This window comes from Rhineura floridana, chromosome 21 (genome assembly GCF_030035675.1).
Source record: "Rhineura floridana isolate rRhiFlo1 chromosome 21, rRhiFlo1.hap2, whole genome shotgun sequence".
Taxonomy (NCBI): domain Eukaryota; kingdom Metazoa; phylum Chordata; class Lepidosauria; order Squamata; family Rhineuridae; genus Rhineura; species Rhineura floridana.
Window position 1 is genome coordinate 11,739,976 of NC_084500.1, and position 13,899 is coordinate 11,753,874.

At 46.1% G+C, this 13,899-nt stretch overlaps 1 protein-coding gene across 4 annotated transcripts in view; it reads left to right on the forward strand.

Annotated features, from left to right (window-relative positions):
• AKAP1 (A-kinase anchoring protein 1) overlaps window positions 1–13,899 on the forward strand; it is a 65,472-nt gene that overhangs the window by 28,755 nt on the left and 22,818 nt on the right. For all 4 annotated transcript variants that reach the window (XM_061605012.1, XM_061605010.1, XM_061605008.1 and 1 more), the window contains exon 2: window positions 6,010–7,690. In XM_061605012.1, coding sequence (XP_061460996.1) covers window positions 6,034–7,690 — 1,657 coding nt within the window. In that variant the 5' untranslated portion in view covers window positions 6,010–6,033. The remainder of the gene's footprint in view (window positions 1–6,009; window positions 7,691–13,899) is intronic.

The following is a 13,899-nucleotide window of genomic DNA, read 5'->3' on the forward strand; positions in this document are numbered from 1 at the left end:
TGCCTGGGAGAAGAGGAAAGTCTTGACAGTGTTGGCGCCAGGCGCACCTCATCAGCAAGATCATTCCATAATTTGGGGGCCACCACTGAGAAGGCCCTCTCCCTTGTTGCCATCCTCCCAGCTTCCCTCGAAGGGGGCACCCGGAGGAGGGCCTCTGATGTTGAGCGTACTGTAGGCAGAATATATCCAAAAGGTAGAAAATGGGGAGGGGGGGGAAACAGTGGGAGATTGCGGTTGTCAACCTTCTCCACTTGTTTTGGGCTTCTGTGTGGCTTGCCTTTTGGCTTCTAGGAATCTGTACCTCTGAGCACCTGTCAGAATTACTGAAAGTATTAAGAACATAAGAAGAGCCTGCTGGATCAGGCCAGTGGCCCATCTAGTCCAGCATCCTGTTCTCACAGTGGCCAACCAGTCTTTAAAGCTTCTTTAAAGCTCTGGTATATGATTCAGAATTGAGGGGCTCTTCTGTTTTAGAAGTTATTAGTGCTCATGGCTCAATTAACAAAAATGCTGAAAAGTTGCAAGCAAAATTTTGAAAGGCCTAGATAGTACCTTGCAAGATCTGAACAGGGTGGTTCATGACAGATGCTCTTGGAGGTCGCTGATTCATAGGGTCGCCATAAGCCATAATTGACTTGAAGGCACATACCTCCGGTCATGATCAGGACTTGCACCTGCGTCATCTCAATGCAGTCCTCTTCTCTCACCTCCCAATTTGCATTAGATATTTTGTATCCAGCTCATCTTCTGTTTTCCTGCTTTTGAAAAGCATCCTAGCTTCCCCTTGGAGAAACCTAAATATACCATTGACATAAAATGACAGTGGAATCAATTCCTGCAGTTTTCATTACGTGTTAGTCTTTTATAATACTCCATAAACGCACCTGGTTTACAACTGGTCACTCTTGCTTGTGCAGATTTCCACACATGCCATCTTAGCCTAGTTCTCAGCAAAGTAGGGCAAACTTGTGTTCAATCTGCATCCCTTGCATGTTGAAATTCTCCTCCATAAAAATAAAAGAGGGCTTGCATGTTGGAATGCTCCTCTATACAAAATATATATTCCTTGCATATAGAAAAAGAGCAGGGCAGGCTCTTTTTCTACGTGCAAATTTTCTCCATGCAGGGAATATATATATATTTTATATGGAGCCCTGCTTTGTTTTTGTGGAGGAGTCCTCATCCGCTGTAAGTCTGAAGGGGTACAGCTTAAAAGGTGAACAGTGAGGTACGGCGGGCCTGGGTTTGCAGTGTAAATCAGCTTCTGATGGGTGATTTCCCATGTTTGGTTATGTATGAAAGGGCGTGTGTCGTGATTGAAGTTGGGGGTGCTTATTCTGTCTGAGATTCCAAAGAATTAATCCAAACGTTCAGCAGTGGGGGCAGGTGGGTGGTTTCTTAACAGAAGGTTAGGCAATGTGGGGCTCTCCAGATCAGTAGTGTAATGGCAAATTCAGAAGTGCGGGGTCCTTTCATATGAGTTATAGCCATGTCCTTCCCTCCTTTTTTTTGCTGCTAGGTTGAGAATGGGATTCTTGTTAATGCCTTCTCCCATAACAGCAGACATCCCTAGCAGCCAATAAGCATGAAAGCTACAATAAGCATGTTAGCTACTGAGAAGAGTCTTCTCAGTGGCTGACTTACCTCCTTTCACTCTGATTGGCTCCAATCAGCAGGAAAGGACAAGGAGCAAGCTAAAAGACTCTTCTCAGTGGCTAGCACACTCCCCTTTCTTGCTGATTGGTTCCTAGAATGCTGGAGACATTGGGACCCTGCTCCCAAAAAAGTAAGGGTTCTAAGACCCCCTGAGACCCTGGATGACTACACCCCTGCTCTAGATTTTGTTGGACTACAGCTCCCATCATCCCTGGCCTTTAGGACCCTGCTAGCTGGGGCTGATGGGAGCTGTAGTCCAGCAACCTCCACTGTCTCAGGCAGTATATCTCTGAATGCCAGGTGCTAGGAATGGCAGGCAGGGAAGGGAGTGCTCTTGCACTCAGGGCTTGCTTGTGGTCTTCCCATTGGGGCCATTGGTTGGCCGCTGTGAGAACAGGATGCAAGACTAGATGAGTCTTTGGCTTGGCCTAGCAGAGCTCTTCCGATATTATGTAGGACACCACATTAGCTGCCTTGTCTTAGTACCTGACACTCCCCAAGTTTAGTCAAAGCACACCCACGGGACCCTCCTCCTCCATCATAATCATCATTACATTTATATCCCACCTTTCCTCCAAGGAGCTCAAGGTGGTTTATGCGTGGTTCTCCTCCCTATCCACTTTATCCTCACAACAACCCTGTGAGGTATGCTAGGCTGAGAGGCAGTGACTGGCCTAAGGTCACCTTAGTTTCATGTCTGAGTGGAGATTGGCCTCCCAAGTCATAGCCCAACACCCTAACCATTACACCATGGCAGCTAAAGGGACTGGGCCGATCCTGACATCTTGCAATTCATGTTTATTTATTTTTAATGTTTTGTAGGCCTCTTTTGTGTTATTTAGTACTTGTTAGGATTTTGTGTGCTTTTTAAAGGGCCATTGGTCTTGTGTCTTATTTTGTATATGGAGAGTTGCTTTCGAACTCTTTCTCGAGTTAGATGCTTAAATGCTTAGAATATGCAGTCAAGTCTTCATGGGAGGAAAAAAGATCTTGTATAGTTTTAAAGCAAAACATGCCCCCCTCCTGGATCCTAAACATCCTGCTTGGCACCCCCAAATGGGGTACTGCAGCATTCTGAAACTTGTCCAGGCATTGCCCCCGCACATCAAGCCTGTTTTCATAGCCTTAAGGACTAGAAGCTTTTTTTAAAAAAAATTTGACATATTATCTTATCAAGCGGAATGGAATGAAACTCACAGGAGAGTGTACGTCAGTTATAGATATTTCCTTTAAATCATCATGTATGATGGATCTCCAGAGTCAAGGTAGTTTGTAAATCCTTTTGGCAAAAAGCTAAGCGAGCAAGGAATGATTCTTACCGGAAGAAGATCTCAGCTGGAAGTCTTGACATATTCAAGATACAGAAAATAGACTTCTTAGTTTCCGCAGTGTGGATGTCTCGTCACAGGCCAGCCGGTTGTCTTGAGTATTTCAGAGTGTCGTTGGTGTGGTCCTGGGAACGCAGTCTCTTATAACTACAGGGCCACATGTTAGTGAGTGTCGTGACCTTTTGGTGAACGCCAGGTAAACTTAGCTGCTCACGTGATGCCAAAGTAGTTAATGTGCCAAAGCAAATCCTTTGCAGTCTGACCAGACTGTATATGCAGCCAGTTCAAAGGCATGCTTCATCGTGTCATAACTGCACGAAGGGTTGACTGTGTGGAATGGCTATCTTAGGGTGGCGGCTGAAAATCTCATATTGCTCGAGCCAATTTTTCCCAAGCAGTGCAAGGGAGGGTACATGCTCTCTTCCCCCCTTCGTCCCCGTTATACCTTCAAAACAATCCTGCGGGGTGAGACTAGGCAGCAAGATGGCCACTTGATGCAGTGACCTTCATGGCTGAGCAGGGATTTGAACTTGGGTCTCCCACATCCTAGTCAAACACTCTAACCCAGGGGTAGCCAACACAGTGCCCTCCAGATACTATGCACTGCAATTCCTTCCAGCCCCAGCCAGCATGGCCAATGGACTGGGATTATGGGAACTGCAGTCCAAAACATTTTGGGGACGCCATGTTGCCTGTCCCTGCCTCAACCACTACTACACTGGTTCTTTGTGCATAGGCTCATGTGGAATACAGGTGACTAGGAAATTCTCCCTATTGGAAACAGGAGCTATGTGAGAGCTCTGGTTATGCTCTGGTTAGGGAACATTTCTACCAGAGACGTTTCTGGAAGAGTTTGCCCCATGGGTTAGGCCCATCCCCCCAAATCTTCCGTGTTTAACACCACCCTTGGAACCCACCTTCTGTTATGGCTGCCCCCTCCCTGCCTCCTGGCCAGGGCTAAATGTAAATGTATTGCCTTCAAGTCAATTCTGACTTATGGCGACCCTATGACTAGGGTTTTCATGAGGCTGAGAGGTGGTGACTGGCCCAAGGTCACCCAGTGAGCTTCATGGCTATGTGGGGATTCGAACCCTGGTCTCCTAGGTCCAACACCTTAACCACTACACCACACTGGCTACACCAGGGCTACCTCTTAATATTTTCTTAATACTATATCCCTCTGTGAAAGTAGCAAAATAACCTGGCTCTCGATAACTATCAGGTAAGTAGGGTCTTAAGGGCACATCTGTGTAAATGGGGTTTCAGGTGCATATTGGTGTACTCAACTGTTGGGGCCTCCCTGTGGGTTTTTTTCCCCCCACCCTGAAGGCAGTGAGAACTCTTCCTTACAGAAATGTTTCCCAAGGCTCCTTGGAAGGTCTGCTGTGTTAATGCCAAGTTTGTGGGCCCTTTTAATCATTTGAGTCACTGTGTCTGTGGGCTGTTCCTGAATGGCAAGGGTAACACTTAAATGACCAACTCAGTAGGCAGGGGACTTTTTCCTCCTGTGTTTGGCAGTATTTCCACCTGGAAAGTTTTGGCAAGCAGGGTTTCTGCCTCACCTTCTTTTTAATTGCTGCTTTACGTTCTAATAGCAGCCTTCCCCAACCTTAGCTCCCCAGATGTTGAGTGAAGCTGATGGCAGTGAGAGTTCTATAACATAGAATCATAGAATAGTAGAGTTGGAAGGGGCCTATAAGGCCATCCAGTCCAACCCCCTGCCCAATGCAGGAATCCAAATCAAAGCATTCCCGAGAGATGGCTGTCCAGCTGCCTCTTGAAGGCCTCCAGTGTGGGAGAGCCCACTACCTCTCTAGGTCATTGGTTCCATTGTCGTATGGCTCTAACAGTTAGGAAGCTTTTCCTGACGTTCAGACGAAATCTGACTTCCTGCAACTTGAGCCCTTTATTCTGTGTCCTGGAACGATCGAGAAGAGATCCCGGCCCTCCTTTATGTGACAACATCTGGAGGGCATCAGGTTCTCGTTGTAAACAGGTAGACTAGGCTTCCCCAACCTGTGCTCTCAGTAATGTTGGGAGTGCCCCTGTCATCAGCCCTAGCCAGAGTGGCCAATAGTTAGACATTAGTAGTGGTACTTTTATTTGATAGAATAATCAAATTATGATAGAAGCGTATAAGGTGTGGAGAAAGTGGACAGAGAAACTTTTCTCCCTCATAGTGCTAGAACTCGTGGACATCCTACGAAGTTGGATGTTGGAAGATTTCAGGGCAGACAGAAGAAAGTTCACTCCCACAAGAGAGATAGTGATGGCCACCAACTTGGATGGCTTTAAAAGAGGATTAGACAAATTCATGGAGGACAAGGCTATCAGTGGCTACTAGCCATGACGGCTCTGCTCTGCTTTTCCATAGTTGGAGGGAGGATGCTTCTGAATACGTTCCTGGAAACTGCAGGAGGGGAGAGGTGCTTTGGGGCTTCTCATGGTCCACTGTTTGGCTACCGTGGGAACAGGATGCTGGATTAGGTGGGCCATTGGCTCTTTTTATGTTACTATTCATTTATTAGACTTATTAGTCACTTATTACCCCCTCTTCAATCAACTTTCAGCACATTTATAACATAGATATAAATACGTTTATACTATTAAAACTGAATGAAACAACCCCATAGCAGTCACAGGAAACTTGGACAGCACACTAGTAACAAAACAAAATCATCTTAGTTTATAAAAAGCCTGGGGGGAAAAGATAAATCTTTACCTGGTGCTGAAAAGATATCAATGAAGGCATCAGGTGGACTTCACTGGGGAGCTCATTCCACAGATGGGGAGCCACAACGGAAAAGGCCCTCTCCCTAGTCACCATCCTCCGAGCCTTCCTTAGAGAGGGGGACCTGGAGAAGGGTCTCAGTTGAAGATCTAAGGGTCCTTGGGAAAGGATGATGGGAGTTGTCAGCCAAAACATCTGGAGGGTGCCATGTTGGGGAAAGCTGGTTGAAACTTTCACAGATCAGACCAGAAAGCTCTAACCCTTAATATCATGCCTGTTTCTTGTTGTCTCTAGGTGTAATTGCTGAAAATCAACAAAATGGCGCTACGCTTCCGCACCTTATTCCCGTTTGCTATACCTGGAGTGCTGGCGCTCATCGGGTGGTGGTGGTTTTCTTCGCGCAAAAAGGAGCGTGTGAGCAATCACGACAGGCGAGATGTGGCCAGCTTGGAAGAACACAGGATAGGCTCTCCCATGAGGGAGCCATGCTCTCGAGAAGGCGTCCAGTTGAGCAATGAACTCTCCTTTCCCCTGGAAGCCAAGCGGCCTGCTGACCCGGCCCACACCTTCAAGTCTTTGGCAGAGCTGCCAGCCCCTTCAGAACTCAGAGCTCAGAGGCAGGATTCCTCAGCAGACCGACCTATCGAGATGAAGACAACCATCGAATCTAACACACTTCAGGACGACAGTGATAAACTGGAAGCGATGGGGTGTAAAAGTGGCTCTGGATCCCCATCACAAGAGCCTTCCCTTTTGGACGCACAGAGCGCTGATGAGTCCCATGTTGGGGAAGCTGCTATTGAGAAGAAACTGGATTCTACTCAAGCGGCCGGCCAGTTGCCAACAACAGTTTCTACGACGGCAGCTCTGCTGGAGTCTTGTTGTTTGGAAAAGTCTGGGGATAGCGGTACAGAGGAGGCAGTCCAAGCCGATTCATTGGAGAAGCCTTTGAAAGAAGGCCAGTGTCCTGTAGTCACCATCTCCTTAGATGCTGACTCTTTGCCTGCCCCTTGCTCCAAAGCGGCAAGTGAAGCCGTTTCCCAAGCCCCTGTGGATCCTGTTGGAAAGGGAGAGGTGAGCAGTGGTCGTGTTGGTGCAGTGGAGACGGAGGCCGGAGTACCGGCGAAATGTGTTGAACCTGCTAACTCAGAGTCATCCCAGGTGGAAGAGATGTCTAGTTTGAATGTTGGTAGTACGTTGAAGCGCTATGGATTTGGTGATGTTGGATATAAGGGAAGTTTGGAGAAGGAGAGGGTGGGAGGCATCAGCTTAGACAAAGAAGAAGTTGAGAAGATTGAGCAAGTTGCCATACACATCATTTCCAATGTCATCCGGGCAGCCACCGAGGAAGTACTTTCTGGGTCGGTCAATGACATGTCTGGCAGGATCTGTCAAATGGCCAGCCGGGTTGATAAACCACTGGAGAAGATGTCCATGGGTGCTGTCGGCCAGGCAGAACCCAGTAAGGGGAATGAGTGCATGGCGGCTGAGAAGGCTACAGCTGTAGAGCTGACTCCTCTACTAGAAGAGAACGTCAATCGTCACGCCATGTACTCGAGCCACTTGACACACGGCCTCTTGGTAAACCCAAGTCACAGCCAGCCCAGGGACTCCCTAAGCGCTGAGCGGCCTGTTGGTAATCCATCAGTAGTTGCAAACCACGAGGAGGAGTTTGAAGATGCTCAGACGGTGACGGAAGATTCTGGTTGCAGTGCGTGCACCTCGGAAGATGGGGTGAGTGTGGAGGACCTCTTGAAAAGCACCTCGTCTCCCGCTTTGGGGCAGCGCCTGGATTTGCTGAACATGTCCACAATCAAAGACTCGGAGCACAAGCTGGTGTCGAGCAAAAAGCCTCCCTCCCCTACGCTAGTGGAAAGCAAAGTGCCATACAGTAATGGGGTGCTGAAGGAAGACTGCCCCCATTTGAGACATGAACAGCCCTGGGCAGTGGAAGCTGACGCAGACAATTCAGGGGGTAAGGTGTTTTGTAATTTTTTACCTGTGTCCTGCGTCTTGTTTTTTAACTTACTTTAAGTATTACCTGCCCTTGATTAAAAGAGTCCAGAGTGGTGTGAATAAAATGTAGTTCTGCTAGCTGCCCGTACCCTACTGGGCCAGTTTCCAATTAATTTACAAGGCTCTTAACAACTTGGGTCCAGGATACCTCAGGGACTGCCTGGTCCATTATATCCCTGCCTCATCACTGAGGTCTTTTTCGAGGGAGTCACTGCTAATGGTCCCCCATAGCTTGGAGGCACTGTTCCTGTCCACCAAAAGCTGTGCGTTCAGTGTTATGGGCCTATTTTTATGGAACTCCCTTCCAGATGAGGTCAGTCAGGCTCCTACACTGTTACACTTCTGGTGCCTACTGAAAATGTTTTTAATTCCAACTGAATTGTAACTGAATTCTGATTTTATAGTGTTAACTGATTTTTATTTTCGTTGGTTGCATTCCTTGTACACCCCTTAGAGACTATTGTAATGAAGCAGTATATAAATCATCAACAATAATAATACTTTGCAGGATACATAGTTTTTCCTTGGAGAACATATTACACTGGGCTGCTCTGGGGCTACAGTAAAGATTTTTTTTCTTTCTCTCATAACACTAAAACTTTGGAGTCAACCAAAAATGTATCTGCAGTCATTTCAGGGCACATAGAAGTCCTACTCTGTGCACTGCATAATGATGAATGCGTAGGATTTACTGTCCTGAGATGTGGAGATAGGCACAGGCTTAAATGGTTTCAAAAGGGGATTAGCAAATGAACAAAGACGACTTTCGGTTGTTATTGGATGGGATAAGTAAATAGAATCCTTATCGCAGGGGTAGCCAATATGGTATCCTCCAGATGTTGTTGGACTACAATTCCCATCAGCCTCAGCAAACATGGCCAATGGTCAAGTATTATGGGCACTGCACTGGCTACCCATGTCTTATCATTGCAAGCAATATCCCTCTGAACACCAGTTGCCTTCATGCGAGGTTCCCAATTCTATTTTGGTTTACCGATGTTGGAACTGGGACGCGTCTGCATGCACACAATTTATAAATCACTTAATCAGACAGCTCTCTAAGCGGCGTACAAACAAAATGGTAGGTAAGACACAGCTAAGATCACAAAACAATTAAACAAATACACATACAAAGCATAATCATTAAAATGCAGTGACTTTTATAACAAATATAGGTAACTAAATTATATGTCTGCGGTAGGCTTGCTTGAAATACAGTTTTCAGCAGATGGCGAAAACAATATAGCGAGGGTGTCTGCCTGGTGTCAATGGACAGGTATATAAACCTTTTGGTTTGAGCCAGCTACCTGGGCTACCTTCCAGGTACCAGCTTGGATCCGTGTCTGCTTAGGGTAGAAGTTTTTTTTTTTTTTTACTTACTTTGTTTCACAGATAAATTGCTTCTCATAAAACATTCCGAAGCAGTCTAACAATTAATATCAACAACAAAAAAAATACATAAAAACAATTTCAAACCCAATGCAAACATAGGCCACTTAAAAGGGCTTGTTTGAAGAAGAAGGTCTTCAATAGGCACTACAGAGGCAATAGTAGCAGCACTTCTCTGTATCGGTGCGGAACAGACCCCCTGATGAGATGGTATCTGCAGGAGGCTGGAGGCCCTCACCCTGTAGAGCTCAGCAATAGTATATAAGGGATGAGATGATGGGATTGCAGACGAGCAACACAGAGCTGCCCCTGAAAATGGAATCTTTCTCTCCCCGCTCTAATTTCCATGTTGCTGAGGAAGGTAATGATACTACTACTCAATGCCCTGACATCATTACACCGTGCTTTTAACCACCAACATGGTATCATTGGCTGCTGCTGGCACAGCCAGGGATCTGCACCACCTCAGGGTGCTGTGGGAGGTGGTTAGCAGTTGAAATATTTCAGAGGTGGCTTTTTGCAATGCAGGGATGGGGAGCCTGTGACCCTCCAGCTGCTATTGGACCATGGATCTCATTGTCCAGGACCATTGGCCGTGCTGGTAGGGGCTGATGGGAGACGGAGTACAACAACATGTGTAGGGCATCATGTTGGCTAGACCTGTTCTAGAGTGAGTGTGCCCATGAAACGTGTCTCCTTGGTGGTTCCTGTTTATCAGGCGTTGAAGCAGCATGACCATTTAGTGCCCCTTCAGCTGGTCCAAAATGCAGTAGCCAGATTACCGGCTGCAGTTCCCTTTAGAGCTCGTATAACCCCTGTTCTAAAACAGTTGCATTGGTTGCCAGTTCTCTTCTGGGCCCAATTTAAGGTGCTCGTGCTAGTGTTTAAAACCTTAGAATGACTTCGGCCCCAAATATCTGAGAAACCGCCTCCTTCCCTGCAGACCCTCTCAGGTGTTGAGGTTGGCAGAGGGGGCCCTTTTGGCAGCTCCGCCACCCTCAGAAGTGCAAGGTGGTGGTGGAGGCCCAGGAATAGCAGCCCCTAACTTGTGGAATTCCCTCCCCACAGAGGTGTGCCTGGCACCTTCACTGTACTGTTTTTAAAGATGCATCTCTTTACCGTGGCCTTTGATGCCTGAGACACCCCCCCAATTCCTGTGAATGTAACATGTTTTTAGCTGTTTTTAATAATGAATTTTAAACTATTGTAACCTGCCCTGGGGCCTGCTGGTGAAGATTGAGCATAATAATAATATCACTATTATTATTACTACTACTACTGAAGGTGATTGAAAATCCCCCCTAAAATAAATTTGTCCCGCTGGCGGAATAAGTCTGATCTTGATTGGGTGTTTGAGTCCCTTAATTAGGGGCTGGGTAGAGCCGTAACAGATGACTGGTGTAAAACCAGTTTGTGGTTAGTAGCACAGGCATAGCCTCAGGGTCACTTCTGTCTAATGTTTTGCTTTGGCTCTTGGCAGATGCTCTTGAAACGGAGCTGACTGGCATGAATGCCAAGAGTTGCCAAACCCCGATGTGTGGTTAGAAGTGCAGCTCACACTTTTTCCTCGCCAAAAGACTATCACAACTTTTGCATGTCTTCTGTCTTCACGAGAATGCCAAAAAGAACAAAAAAAAAAAAATGGCATGCATTTGATGTCTTGGGAACATAGGACTGATTCAGACCATTGGTTCATCTAGCTCAATATTGTCAGCACTGACTGGCAGCAACTCTGCAAGGTTTCAGGCAGGGAGTCTGTCCCAGCCTTACCTAGAGATTCCATCAGGAATTGAACTTCAGGACCTTCTGCATGCAAATCAGATGCTCTGCCACTGAACTACTGCTGGATTACACTTGGCCTGTTGTTGTTTTTCCTTTCCATAATAATTCTGTGGTGCGCAGTGCATGAGCAACTCCCAACATTGTAGCTGTGTTGGTTATTTTTGAAAGGTCACTGTTTTTAATTTATTTTTGCTTCTAGCTTCCAGCCACTGCATAGGGGGTGTTAGCCGGTGTGGAATAGAATGTCCAATTAGGCTGGTATTCAGCTAACTCACTCATTGGGGCAAACTGTCAAACTAGGCCGGTATTGACCTAACTTGGGGTGAATTTTGTGCGTTTGTGGGAAGGGCCAGGTATGCCACTGTGGGCTGTTTGGAAGTAGGGCAAGATAAAACATTTTGTTTATTAAATGTATATCCCACCATTCCTCCCAAAGGAGCCCTGGGTGATAAAAAATACCATTAGAAATACAATTCAGTTGAAAACATATTTAAGGCACTAAAACTGTACAAACAAAAAGTTAAGCAGAATGAGATATTTTAAACAAATTTTAAAACAAAGGTAACCAAATCATGTGTTAGGATAGGCCCACTGAAACAGACGTTTTCAGCAAATGCCTACAAGTACAGCTAGGTACTTGTATGTCAATAGGTAGGGCATTCGAAAGCCCAGGTGCTGCCACCCTAAAAAAATGACTCCTTACAAACGCTGAACGGATATTGCATGGCAGTTGTAGTCCAAGTTCCACAGATCCGAGTGATCAAATCAGCACATGCAGGGTAAAGCAATCCCTTATGTAAACTGGTCGTGAAGGGCTTTATATACCAATAACTCAGCTTGGTAGCAAACTGTCAGTCAGTGCAGAACTTTCAGCACAGTTATAATATTTTGATAAGACTTTTACTCCTGTTAGTACAGAATATTGCAGCACGATTGCTAACTACAGTTTCTCGACCAAGCGCAAGCAAAGCCCCATCTAGAGTGCATTGCAGTGGTAAAGTCATGAAATTACCAGTGCCTCACATAGAAATGTGTTCTTTATGGCACTTAGTCTGTAGGTCCCTTTTTGGGGCAAGAGCAACTCCTGTTTTGTTCTTTTGTTTATGTTCCAGAAGGGAGATAGAGTTAGAGTCCTCCAGATGGCTGGGCTTGACTATGTTTACCTGTGATGGAAGCTTATCTGCCCCCTCTCCTTCCGCCCTTCCCTCTCTTCTTCGACTGTCCAAGAGAGAGGAGACACCTTTGTCTGTGCTCTCTCTCTCTCCTGAGCCATGAGGGCAACGCCCAGACCTGGTTGTTGCGCCTCCAACCTAGTTAGTTAATTAGAACTAGTTATGCCTTTCTATCTACTCTGTATTTCTATAAAGAAAGTAGCTTTTCTTATTTTACTAAGTCTTAAGTCTCAGTGATCTCAATGCAGGGTAAAAGCCTGCTTTCTTAGGTAAACGCACACACTGGCGCACAGCATCTCAAGACAGTTGACAATCTGCTAATATCTATACAAAATTGTACTAACAGCATCAAACTAGATGTAATAGGGGGCAGCCCTGCTTATGCAGGGATGATTGTTGATCACAAGCTGAATATGAGCCAACCGTGTGATGTGGCTGTAAAAAAGACAAAAGCTATTTTAAGCTATATTAACAAAAGTCTAGTTTCCAAATCGCATGAAGTATTGGTTCCCCTCTATTCAGCACTGGTTAGGTCTCAGTTCTGGGCACCGCACTTTAAGAAGGATGCAGACAAACTGGAACAGGTTCAGAGGAGGGCAACAAGGATGATCAGGGGACTGGAAACCAAGCCCTGTGAGGAGAGACTGAAAGAACTGGGCATGTTTAGCCTGGAGAAGAGAAGACTGAGGGGAGATATGATAGCACTCTTCAAGTACTTGAAAGGTTGGCACACAGAGGAGGGCCAGGGTCTCTTCTCGATCATCCCAGAATGCAGGACACGGAATAATGGCCTCAAGTTACAGGAAGGCAGATTTTGGCTGAATGTCAGGAAGAACTTGCTAACTGTAAGGAAGGTATGACAGTGGAACCAATTCCCTAGGGAGGTGGTGGGCTCTCCAACACTGGAGACATTCAAGAGGCAGCTGGACAGCCATCTGTCGGAAATGCTTTGAATTGGATTCCTGCATTGAACAGGGGGTTGGACTCGATGGCCTTATAGGCCCCTTCCAACTCTATGATTCTATGCCACATTTGCATTCCACAACCAGGGTGCCAGCACTGATAAGGCCCTTTCCTCCTGAGCTACCTGTCTTGCCTCACGAGGTACAGATCTGGAGAAGGCCTCTGAAGATGATTTTGGGGTCTGGGTAGGTGTATATGGGGAGGAGGTGATCCTTCAGATAACCTGGCCCCAAGCTGTTTTAGGGTTTTGGAAAGTTAATACCAGCACTTTGAATTGGGCCAGGAAATGTTCTGAAGGCCAGTGCAGACGGCTAGACCGTGCATGTGTTGATGAAATTGTTTTAGGGTATATTTTAATTGTGTGTTTGTGTGTATTGTAATTGGTTTTATACTTGTAAACTGCTTTGAAGCGACTTTGTCAATTAAGTGGTATATAAATTTATTTTTATTACTATTATTATTTATTGCATTATTGTTAGGTGTTCATCTCCCCTCACCTGCATGATCCTTTGTAAAAGTCAGGTCCTCATCCCAGCCCCCTTGAACAGGGCAAAGATACCCCCTCATATTTTCGAGCACTGGGGTGCTTGCTTGAGAGGCAAAGGAGTGAAAATATGGCAGTGCAGTTCTGATCCCCAAAACAGCTCTGTTAAGAACTCAGTTAACATAGTTTGTGGAGGGATAAAACTGTCAACTGGATGGGAGGGGCCATGAAATGAAGTGACTGGGAAGGGAGGCTGTAAAGAGAGATGCATAGGATAGAGATATATAAGAGTAGAGAGCACCAGCTTGCTGTTTGGACTGGTCATTTCCTGATTCACACTGAAAAGCTTTTTTTAAAAAAATTGTCCTCAGGGATGGG